The following is a 12,304-nucleotide window of genomic DNA, read 5'->3' as shown; positions in this document are numbered from 1 at the left end:
CTGAATTCCCCCCGGAAAAGGAAGTCCGTGGAGCATAGGCTCGCCCAACTGGCACCCGACATTATCTGCTTGCAGGAGACTCATCTCCTCAAAAGCGACGAACGCCGCATAACCTTTCAACGCTACACCAAAAGATTCTTCGCCTCTGCGGATCTCAAGAAGAGAGGGGTTGCCATTCTACTAAGCCGGGACCTGCCCTTAACCAATATAACCACCAAGCGTGACCCCGAGGGTCGTTATCTCCTGCTAAAAGGCCTCTTGGTAGAACTACCCATCACCATCGTCGCTATATACTGCCCAAACACCGGGCAAAGCACATTTCTCCGGAATCTTCTACCAACACTTGCTGCCTTCACCGAAGGTCGCGTATTTATAGGGGGTGATTTCAACTTGACCCCCGACCCAAACCTGGACAAATCGCTCCCTCCATCGAAAGAGGATTTCAGCAAGGCCCTTGCCATGGCAGAATTCTTAAGGGAAACCGACACTATAGATGTGTGGAGATTGGCCAACATGGGAAAAAGGGACTACACTTTCTTCTCCCACGTGCACCTGGGTCACTCGCGGATCGATCTGCTCCTGATCTCAAGCATCCTCATACCCTGCGTCGAATCCATCCAAATCGGGCTTAGAGCCCTCTCGGACCATGCTCCAGTCATATTGAACCTGAGGGTATCATGCCTCCCGGAGCCGCCCCAGAGGCAATGGAAACTGCAAGATCACATTCTATCAGATATCACAATCAGAAAAGAAATTGCGGAAGCCCTCCAAAATTATTTCAGGGAAAACACCACCAAAGACTCCTCATTGGCCACAATCTGGGACGCTATGAAACCTGTCATCAGGGGCACGGCGAACGACTGCACAGCCCGACTCAGACGTCGTGGCAAGCTTCAACAAGACGCACTGGAAGTGGAGGTGGCAGAAGCGGAAAGCATCCTTAAACGTGGCCCGAACAGGAAAGCGAGCCGCATGCTCCAGAGGGCGAAGCGCTCCCTAGAAATGCACCTGGCCGACAAAGCGGCCAGGGCCCTCACATACACTAAACAGTTTTATTATGTGCACAGCAACAAAGCAAACCGGCTCCTGGTCCACAAACTAAAAAAGCTACAAACAAGAAACCTCATCCACATCCTCGCTGATGCGCAAGGGACCCTCCGTTACTCTATCAAAGAGAAAATTGAAATTATGGCTTCTCATCACAGAACGATCATGTCGGGTGTTCCCACGGCCGAAACAGCACAAGCCAAATATCTGGCAGAAGCACAAATCACCGTTCCATGTCCGCAACTTGAGGCCCTGGAGGCCCCCTTCTCGGCAGAAGAAGTTAGTGAAACCATAACCAAACTGAAAAATTCAACCCCTGGCCCGGATGGGCTCACAGCCCAATTCTATAAAAAATTCTCATATATCCTATCTCCCCATCTGGCTACCCTATTCAACTCATTCCTATCCTCCGGTACGACCACCCCCTCCATGGAAGAATCAATAACCGTCCTATTGCCGAAGCCTGGAAAGGACCGGAGCCAGTGCGCCTCCTACAGACCTATCTCCCTTTTGAACTATGACGCAAAAATTTTCACCAAAACCCTCGCGAACAGGTTGGCCCCCTTGCTTCCTTCAATTATCCACCCGGACCAGACGGGATTCATACCCGGCCGCAGCACCCATGATAACATAAGGAGAACCATCAACGTCATCGAATCTGCCAATAGGAGGGGGCAGGCATTAATGGTATTATCATTGGACGCACACAAAGCTTTTGACATGCTTGACTGGGGCTACATCCGAAACTCACTCACACATTTCGGCTTCGGCCCAAACTTCATAAAATGGACATTAGCAAACTACCAACATCCCTCCACCAGCCTCAGAATGAATGGAGTCAGGTCCGAAACGATCAAAATCTCAAGAGGCACTAGGCAGGGTTGCCCCCTATCCCCCCTGGTATTCGCCCTGTCCATGGAGCCATTCGCGATCAGAGTGCGCCACAATGCAGGGATCCAAGGTCTGGCAATCAAATCCCAAACATATAAAGCCGCCCTGTACGCCGACGATGTCCTTCTCACTTTAACCAAGCCAGAGGAATCCATGAAGGCCCTATGGAAGGAACTGCGAGAATTCGGGGAAGCCTCAGGTTTTAAGGTTAACCTTACCAAGTCTACAGCATTAAGCATCAACCTACCTAGCGAGCTATTATCAAACCTGGAGAAAGAATACCAGATACCTTGGGCCAAAAAGAACCTCCCGTATCTGGGGGTCCAGCTTCCCGGTGCTTTCAGCAGATTGTATAGAGCCAATTTCCCGGCACTCCTGAAAGAATTCAAAGCCGATCTCATACGCTGGCAAAAGCAGGAGATTTCCTGGTTCGGAAGAATCACGGCCTTGAAGATGAACCTCATCCCTAGACTGCTTTACCAATGCGCTGCCATTCCCACCACAATTCCGAAGCAGGAGATCCAGAAGCTACAAAAGAACATCATGAGTTATATCTGGGAGGGGAAACAGCCGCGCATCCCGCGAAGGGTCATGCTCGGGAGACGGGAGGTCTGGGAGCGCCCGATGCTGCAAGATATGTTCTGGCCGCACAGCTCTCGTCGGCGTTCGCTTGGCTCCCCGCCACCACCAAACCCCGCTGGCTGGAGCTGGAGGAGGCCTGGAGTCCAAGCCCGATAACCTCGCTGCCACACCTGAAGGAACCCAGCGCTAATGAAGGCATGGGACCCCTGGCGGCAACTGAAAATACAGTACGGAGTTGGAAGAAAGCGGCGCGTCTGTGGAACCTCCGCGGCACGACGGGTCCACTCACCCCGGTTTGGGGAAACCCAGAATTCACCCCAGGCTGTAATCCCAGGAATTTCAGGAGTTGGAAAAATGGAGGACTGGAGAGAATACAAGACTTCTATGAAGATGGAAACCCCCTGGACTTCGAGGCCTGCAAGGCGAGATTCGACGTGCCGGAGAGCGAGAGATTCAGATACACCCAGCTACGCCACTGGCTCTCGGGCAGGGAGATTAAGCGCCACGGAAGCAGAGCCCTCACGGCCCTGGAACTCACCCTCACAGGGTCCCCGCCAAAGGGCAGAATCTCCACCCTCTACAAGCTCTTGGACAGAACAGACCCATCCCGCAAGGAGCCATATATGCTAAAGTGGGAAAATGATATTGGGAGGTCTATTGATTTGGAGGAGTGGAACCACATCTGGGCAAGAGCAAACAGAAGCTCGAAGTGCGTTTCCAATAAGGAAGGGGCCTTTAAGGTATGCTTCAGGTGGTATCGGACCCCAGAGACACTCAATAAATGCAACCCCACGATTCCCCCGGCTTGCTGGAGAGGATGCCCATACAAAGGCACCCTCTTTCATCTGTTCTGGTCATGTCCCAAGGCTTCTCAATTTTGGAAATCAGTGCTGGATCACATCAATAAAATCACAGGACTCACTATCCCATGGGACCCGGGCATCGCCCTACTGGGATCATGCGGGGAGGGCCAATTCCCCCTCTCCGGGCACAGAGCAGAGCTATGCTCCCACCTGCTGACGGCCGCAAAAATCTCCATAGCCAGGCTGTGGAAAAACCCAGAGGGCCCATCAGTACAAATGTGGTGGACGAAATGCTGGGACATAATCGCAGCGGAAAAAATAACTGCCCTCCGGTTCGGAAATAGAGACAAATTCTCCCAAACATGGGCTCCCTTTATGGACTTCACCCAGAAATTCCCAGGCCTAGCACGGCAACCCCCCTCCCTGCGATGGATGGACAAAACTGAATAGACACAAAGGGGACAATGCAGAGCTGGAATACAGATTGGCCTAGGGTCCCGCCGGCTAATAAACCCGGGAGTGAGGCATCAAGGCCCGGATAAGCTGACGCTCGCCGCGGCCCGCGTATGACTCAATGCCTAAAGAATATATAAGGATCCCCTTTTCGCCCGCCTGTAACCCATCACTGCCCACTAGGGCTAGACTAATCACTTGCTTCTCCCCTTGAACTGCCCTCTGACCTGTTATTAATGTTGTTTGTTTTGAAGGACGTTGTCCTTGTTGTTTTACTACTTGCACATCTAAGCTCAACCGCGTTGCTTGCAGCGCTCTTTATGCACCGACAACCACTCGATGCAATATGTGTACAAAACCAATAAATATATATTTGGAAAAAAAAAAATATAATATAGAAGATCTAACTTGCCCAATCTCTATGGGTGGTCCATGCCTATTTTTCTAACTAAGGCACTCGGATGTCAGTGGTGAATGTCCAAAAGCATACAGTCCACTTTCCAAAACGACCCTAAATGACCCTACCACTATGAAAATTAATTTATATATGATGAATGACTCTTCTGCTTTGGGTACTTCTAGTACCTGTCTGTAGGATTCTTTACTAAAATGTAATCCTCAAATAGTCTCTTGTGATGTCTTAGATAAATCTCTGTATCTCTTCAACTGCGATCTGCAGTTTTCCATTCTGCTTGGGAGTCCATTTTGGGGATCTTTTACAAGCTACGGATTCCTGATTGCTGTGTCCAGCATACCTTGGTAAGACATTAGTATTGGGATAGTCTTTCTCTCCTGGCCAATTAGAACTCAGCTTGCTTTGACCCATGTGACCCTTTACTTGGTTCAATTGCCCAATTTCTCTAAACTCTTGCACAAAATATCCTCTCCTTTTGATATCGTCTTCTTGTAAAAGTTGTCTAGTGACTTTCCCCTTTTCCCAGGGTATTGCTATCTGCAATTCTTTTCTCTTAATATTACTTCTTTCTCTTGTGCCGCTATAGTTTGTTAATTTGCTTTAAGGGTAACTTTATATCGTGACTTCTGAGACAAGTTGTTTACAGGATATACTGATCCCTTCTCTGCCTCCCGTTATTTCTGTTCTGCCAGTTATCTTCTATTGTGAGGGAGAAAGCCTTCAGGAACCTTGTTTCTTGCAGACCTTCTCAGGTCTCAGACCATCATCGCCTGGCCTTCGTCGGCGGGTTCCTGCTTGCGGTCTCTTCTCTCGCCAGTGTCCCAGTCCTCTAACTAGGGGTCAGACACCCTGCGACTTTCTATGCGAGGTGGTATCAGTGATATTTGTACGACGGCTGTCTACCATGGACCTTCCGTGGTTCCCCCACCACCTTCGTCCCCACTCCTGTCCTGATGATTTCTCGTGCTGGGGCCACGCTGTGATTCAGGCATCCCAGTCTCTTCCTTTGGGCTTCCGCCCCCTGCTGGTATCTCGTGCTGGCGTTACGCCGTGACTCTGGCGCCCCAGTCTGCTGTCTTGGGCAAGATTCAAACTTGCTGGCTTTCTGGCTTGTGCGTCCTCTGCCTCTCGCTAGGTTCCGTCAAGTGCAGGATACTTAACATACTCTTCCCAGTGAATTGGGTGTTTGAATTTAAAAAGGGGCAGGTTTCTTTTCTGTAACATATGGAAATACATCTACTAGGAGTTTCTTCGTCCCAGTCATGGTATTTGGTCTGTATTGTAGAGCATGCCATGCAGGCCACAGTGTGCACAGCTTTATGGAGTTACACACAGAAACAGTGTTCTTGTCCCCAAAGGGGGAAGTCTCTCCCGGTGAGGTCACACTTATCTTGACCCCTAAGGAGGGTGTTGTAGAGCGGGGTCACCTACCTAGCCTCAAAGGGGGAGTCTCCCCCTTGGGGAGAAGGGGCGAATTCCCTCAATTCATCACACTACATACATTTTTGTTGATATTTTGGTACACATTACAGCACTTTATGCAAAAAGTAGTTGACACCTTAACATTTTGCATCCTTAGCTACACCCAACATGAAATGAATATACAACTTATTAACACAAAAGTATGACCTTTTTAAATTTCTTTTTGCAATTCGCTTGCTAAGCCTCACACCGAAAATGTGTTTTTGTATATGTATTGGTCACACAATAGTTATTAAGGAAAGAATTCTAATACAGCAGGCGATTACAAACATTCCGTGAAATGACTTCGAAATTACTGTCCTAAAATAAACAAGTGCATTACAATATTTTACAAGAAAACGTTGCATTTAAGTTTAACAATTTTTATAGTTTCTAAAGATCTCTAATTCTTACCTGTTGGGTCCCAGGTTACATTGTGTGCTATTGAGTCAAGCAAAAATTGACCAGTTTTCTGCCACTGATTATATACACCCTACAAAATCACAAAAAGAACAAAAGAAGCAAACTACATTATTTATCTATAATTCTATACAGTTGGAATACTCATAAAAATACCAATGAAATCATTTGATAATTTTTTTATTTTCTAGGTCTACGTTTTTATTGCGAAATTGGTGAACACGAGCAATCCCACATATTCCATTAAACAAAGACATCTTCCGATTAAGTGAACAGTAACTAGTAACATCTTGACAATACCATGTTCCTTACATTCATTAGAGATTTGTCTCGAACAAGACATTAACCCTAAAAAAGCTAAATCTGTTTTAAGCACAGTAAAAAAAGTAAAACGAAGAGGGGAGAAAGATATATTTTGTAGTCTGTCCCCGTCTAGTTTAAATTAAACATTAGGTTGAGAAATTTCAGCTAGATGATTTTGAAAATAGCCTCCTCATCTCTCCCTAATATAACTCTTTCTATGTAAGTAAAAGCTGTAACAACTTTAACCACCCTTCTATTTTGGGATGGATGTTTGAATTCACAGTTCCGAAGGACTTTCTTTTCCATAAATTGCCTTCTCTAGCCACAACCTGGTTGAATTGCTAACTTCTAAAATTACATTGAGACTTCAGTGACAGAGCCGCCTTCACTACCTTATCAAATGACTGCCGTGGGCGGCAGTGAAGCTGCAGCAGCCCGGCGCAATGTGGAGCTCCAGCAGGCAATGTCTGCTGGAGCCCGTGCTCCAAAAGGCAAAACCACCAACCCACGATGGATGCACATTAGTAAAAAAAGGCCCTTAAAACACCCTTGATAAAGAAGTGTCCACTAAACGATCAGGGATGGAGATTTTGGACAAACGCCTGGAACATCAGTTCCCCATGTGTAAATACAGCTAGACTTCCTAGAGAAAAGAGGCAGGGCTTACAAGCCCATTTGGCAGCCTCCTCAGGCCTCAATCCCTTCCCCTGAGACCCATCCAGAAAGGTAAGTGGATTGGTCAGGCTAAGATGCCAATCCGGGAGGGGAAAGAGTTATTTAAGGGACAGGCTGAGTTGATGTGTGTTAGTTGGGTGAGGACAGGAAGTGGTGAAGGACGTCCGAGACACCAGAGGACATGGGTGTGACAGAAGTGCAAAGGTTGATGCAGAGAGGGGTCTGTGGCGTGCTTTTGCGGAAAAGTAAGGAGTGAGTGGAGTAGGAGTGGAGTAGGCATAGAGAGGAGGTAGGAGTAGTTGTAGGTAGTGGGAGTAGCGGAGTTGGAGTGAGTGGTAGGCATCGTGGTAAGTAGTAGTGGTAGCAGACATGAAGAGTAAGACTAGAGAGAGAAGAGGTGGTAGTGGTATTAGAGGAGTGTTAGTAGCAGCAGAGTGGGAGCGGTAGTAGAGCAGTGGTAGTAGCAAGAGGGGGTAGTGGAATAAGGAGGGGTGGTAAGAACTGAGAGGGTAGCGGGTAGTAGTAGCAGCAGCAGAGGAATAGTAGAGGCAAGAAGATGGCATACCAAGGTGGGAGAAGAAGGTACCATCAGAGGTAGTAGAGAGTAGTGATTGTAGGAACTGAGAAAAAGAGGGAAAATAGCATCAAAGGGTGGCGGTAGGAAGCCACAGTGTGAGATCTGAGGGACAGCAGAGGGTTAGAAGAACATCTTTGCATCCAGTGCAGGTGAGTGTCAGGTGAGACCATACGTGCAAGGAGTAGAGAGCGGTACCGTGCAGAAGGCGGCACCATCCCTAAAACAATAAGCGGAGCTAGGAGAGGGATAGCTAGAAAGCCCCTAGGAAGTAAGGCAGACGTTTCAGGAATACCATCAACAGCCATAGGAAGAATAACATATCAGGGGTCAACTGCCAGTACCACTAGAATACCACGAACACTTGTTAAGGCCACCTTGGCAAGGGAGGAGGGGACAGCTGGGGAGTCGAAAGAGAGCTAGCCCCATTGGAACGAAACCCAGCTCTTCGGTTGGCCCAAAAAGCCCAAGAATTCCAAATCCAAACTATCTGTATTAAGTCCAATAAACACCCTTCGACTGTCAGTTATTTGCGGCGGAAGCCCCGTCACATATCATTAAATAGAATCATTGCTGGACTGGCTTCAACCCTATGAACGAATGCTTAACCAACATATTCCCAATTCTTCACACTGTATGAACAATGCTGTACCTATGCTTCCCTCACTCTTCCAGCAGATTGGGGTTGACAAAAAGTCTACTTATGCATTCATGGTGGGCTAAAACAGTTCTTTTGTGCGAGTAATCTGTGAATGTGGACTTTAAGAGTGTGCTTCGGAATCTCAAACATGTCATTTCGGGTGTGTACATATCAAATGTATCTCATCCAGCAGTTTTCCATTTATCAAAAGCAGACATATCAGAGGTGAATGGTTTCCTGTACATGCATGCAAGAACTTCCATCTCTATTGATTGCCTTTCCAAATGTTAGATAATAGTTTGCTTCAAATCCCTTCTTCAGTTTTCCAGCCAGCTATTCAGAGTTAGTCACAGATGCAGCACGTTCCAGAATTCATTCACTCTTAAACTAAACTGATGGCTGAAGAAAGTAAAGGATTGAATCACTTTTTATATCAGTACAAATAGGATGCCCACTTTTGTACAAGGATCTACAAAATCATTAGTGTCTAAATTAAAAGAACAACAAGTTACTTACCACCCATGGTAACAATTTTTCGACTGAATGTTCCTCCCACGTATTCCTCATTTTATGGTATTTCCATATCCAGCTTCAGCTGCTTCAGAAATGCATTCCAGTAGAGGGCGCTGCGTGTCGTTGCCTGTCGACTCCATGTCCCTCGGAGGCCTACGTCTCGATGTCATCAATGGAATAAAGCGTGTGCAGCGACCACTGGCTTCAGTTCAGTTTTTAACGTGTATAGGATAGCCTACACCCGACAGTTACTCCTGCTGAAAGAGCGAAGTCTGTAGTCACAGGGCAAATTCTATTGCAGGGCAAGTTGAGAGGGGCGATGAGGGGTATCCAGTCATTGCATCGAATACAAAGCACTGAATGCCAAAAGCATCGAAAAAATGCATCGGGAAAAACATCAAATGCATTTTTTTCAAAGGTAAAGGTTTTATTTTAAGGATAATGGGTATTTAAGGGGTAAAAAAAAAAAAACAGGGGTTGTGGGACCTCCCCCCCCCTCCAACTAAAAAAAAAAAAAAAAAGAGAAAAAAAAGCATTTGATTCTTTTTTTCGTTGCTTTTTTTTTTTTTTTTAAGATGCTAAGGCATTCGATGCAATCACTATAAGCCGCAATGAGGAATACGTGGGCGGAACATCCACTCGAAAGAATGTTACCATGGGTAAGTAACTTGTTCTTCGAATGGATTGTGTCCTCCCATGTATTCCTCATCTTATGATAAACTAGCAAAAGCATTGCATGTATTCCTGGAGGAGGGAGTTAGGATTTTCAGACTCATGATAATTTAGGAGTTCCTTTATAGGTCTGTGGGCACAGAATGTAGCACTGCCTTTCCAAATAAACCTTCCCAGCTTGAGGAAGAGTTCAGATTATAATGTTTGGTAAAAGTGTGTACGGATGAACATGTGCCAGCCGCACAAATCTCTTCAATCGGGACACCCGTCTGTAAAGCAGAGGAGGTAGCCATGCCCCTGGTCGAATGAGTGCCAAGACCATCCGGAGCATCCTTTCCCGCTAATCTGTAGCATTCTGATATTTCTGAAATGATCCCTCTTGATAAAGTTTGTTTCGAAATTGCCATACCCAACTTGTGGCCCATGTATGACATCCTGGGGATGTAGAAACTCAGTGCACTCCTTGGATGAAGCCCGTGTAAACTCTCCTCTTCCTTTCCAGGATGAGGAGGAGGATAAAATGAAGGTCAAATTATTTTCTGAGTTAAATGGAACTAAGATACAATCTTAGGTAAGAAGGTAGGTTTAACCCCAAGAACCACCTTGTCCTTATGGAAGATTGTATAAGGAGGCTTGACGGACAAGTCCTGAAGTTCACTCACTCTTCGGGCTGATGTGATGGCCACTAAAAGGATGGTCTTTAAAATTAATAACCTTAAAGGACAGGAATGGATAGGCTCAAAAAGGAGCACCCATTCAAAATCAAGTTGAGGTCCCAAATTGGGACTTGAAATGTAACCGGAGGAAATGTATTTGTCAGTTCTTTTAATAATTGTATCACAAGTGGGATCTTGAAGAAAGATACCTCTTCAGAGGAGCGCTTAAAAATAGAGAGCCCTGCTAGATATCCCTTAATTGTACCAACCTGAAGCCCCAGATTGGCCAGGTATAATAAGAATGATAACACCATAGGTGTACTGCATGTAAAAGGATCCTCATTCTTATCCATGCACCAGCTGCAGAATTTGTTCCAACGGCAGCGGTACAAGGTTTTTGTTGCTGGCCTTCTGGTCGAAAGCAAAATCTCCATTACGTTGTCTGGGAGGTCCCAAACCTTGTATCTCAACCTCTCAGACACCATGCGTGAAGGTTGAGTGTCTTCACCTCTTGATGGAGAACCTGACTCTCCTCTCTCTCTCGAGAAGATCTTCTCTTTGTGGAAGATTTATTAGAGGGCCGATATGTCCAGAAGGTCTGGATACCACGTCCTCCTGGCCCAATCCGGAGCAATTAGGATCATGGATTTCCTGAACCTCCTCAACCTCCTGATGACTTGAGGAATGACAGGGACTAGACGAAATGTGTACAGGAGTGGAAACTCCCAAGCCACTATCAACGCGTCCTAAAGAGCTCCTGTAAGGGAAAGATCTGTTGAGCAGCATTGCTCGCACATCCGGTTGACACCGGTCGCGAACAGATCCACTTGAGGGGTTCCCCAAAGGGTGACGATCTCGTGAAAGACTTCCAGACCTAGTTCCCACTCGTGGGGGACTGTGCTCTACCTGCTCAGAACGTCCACCGCTGTATTCTCCACTCCGGCTAGGTGAACTGCCGATGGGGAGATTCCTTCTTGAATTGCCCAGTACCAGAGATGAACTGCTTCTCTGCAGTAGTAGTGACCCTACACCTCCTCTCTTGTTGAGGTAGTACATGTGTTGTCATTATCAGGACAATCTAGCCCCGCACAGTGGGCAGAAAGGCCTTCAGCGCTAGTCCGATTGCCCTCAGCTCCAAAAGGTTGTATATGTAGTTTGGACTCCGATGGAGACCAACGACCGCTGATTGTCAGATCGTTGGGATGTGTTCACCAACCTGTGAGTGAGGCGTCCGTTACTACCTTCATCTCTGGCCATGGCTGCAAAAAAGGTTCTCCCTTCAGAATATTGTCCTCGCAGGCCCACCACAGGAGATCCTGTGTGACCCAGTTTGGAACCTGAAGGAGATCGGACATTCTGACTGACAAACGAGACAATTGAGTCCTGAGAGCCCCATTCTCAGGCACGCCTTTGGCACCAGAAAAATGCAGGATGCCATGAGGCCAAGCAACCTCAGAAAATCAAATGCCGGGAGACGCTGGGCACTTTGGAATTTGGCGACCATCTGTAGAATGTCCTGAGCCCTCACTACTGGTGGCAACGCTTTTCCCAGGGATGCATCTTGGACTGCTCCAATGAATTGGGGCCTTTGAGATGACATCATCTGAGACTTCTTGAAGTTGCGGGAGAAGCCCAGTCCGTGGAGAGAATGACAGGTGTAGCTGAGATGTTCCAGGGCCTGTTCGGGGGGAACTGGCCCTGATCAGCCAATCGCCCAGGTAGGGGTAGATTTGAATCCCCCCCCCTCTCCTGAGACTCGCTGCCACCACCGGCATCAACTTTGTGAAAACCCTTGGGGCGGAGGTCAGTCCAAATGGCAGAACTCGAAAATGATAATGAGAACCGCCAACCGCGAACCTCAGGGACTGTCTGTGCTTGTGATGGATTGGCACATGAAAGTAAGCATCCTGAAGGTACAATTATACCATCCAGTCCTGAAGCTGGAGGGCATGAAGGATCTGAGAAAGGGTAACCATCTTCCTAAGGAATTTGTTTAAGTCTCTTAATCCTCCGTCCTTCTTGTGAATTAGGAAGTACGGGGAGTACCAACCCTTGTTCTTCTCCGCTACAGGTACTGGTTCAATATCACCTTTCTCTAGCAGGATCAAGATTTCCTGCATATGAAGTGGATCTGGAACTCTGAAAGATGTTCCCCGGTGGATGACTCAGGCTTTTTAGAAAGGGAAGGCAGTAACCCTG

The 12,304-nt window shown here is 47.1% G+C and overlaps 1 protein-coding gene across 2 annotated transcripts in view; it reads right to left on the bottom strand.

The window, feature by feature from the left end:
• DMXL1 (Dmx like 1) overlaps positions 1-12,304 on the bottom strand; it is a 1,868,248-nt gene that overhangs the window by 1,745,124 nt on the left and 110,820 nt on the right. For both annotated transcript variants that reach the window (XM_069625559.1, XM_069625560.1), the window contains exon 4: positions 6,067-6,145. In XM_069625559.1, the coding sequence (XP_069481660.1) occupies positions 6,067-6,145 (79 nt within the window). The remainder of the gene's footprint in view (positions 1-6,066; positions 6,146-12,304) is intronic.

The sequence above is a fragment of the Ambystoma mexicanum genome, chromosome 6p, assembly GCF_040938575.1.
Source record: "Ambystoma mexicanum isolate Mex_15411 chromosome 6p, UKY_AmexF1_1, whole genome shotgun sequence".
In the NCBI taxonomy this organism is placed as follows: domain Eukaryota; kingdom Metazoa; phylum Chordata; class Amphibia; order Caudata; family Ambystomatidae; genus Ambystoma; species Ambystoma mexicanum.
This window is presented reverse-complemented; position numbering and strand designations above follow the sequence as displayed.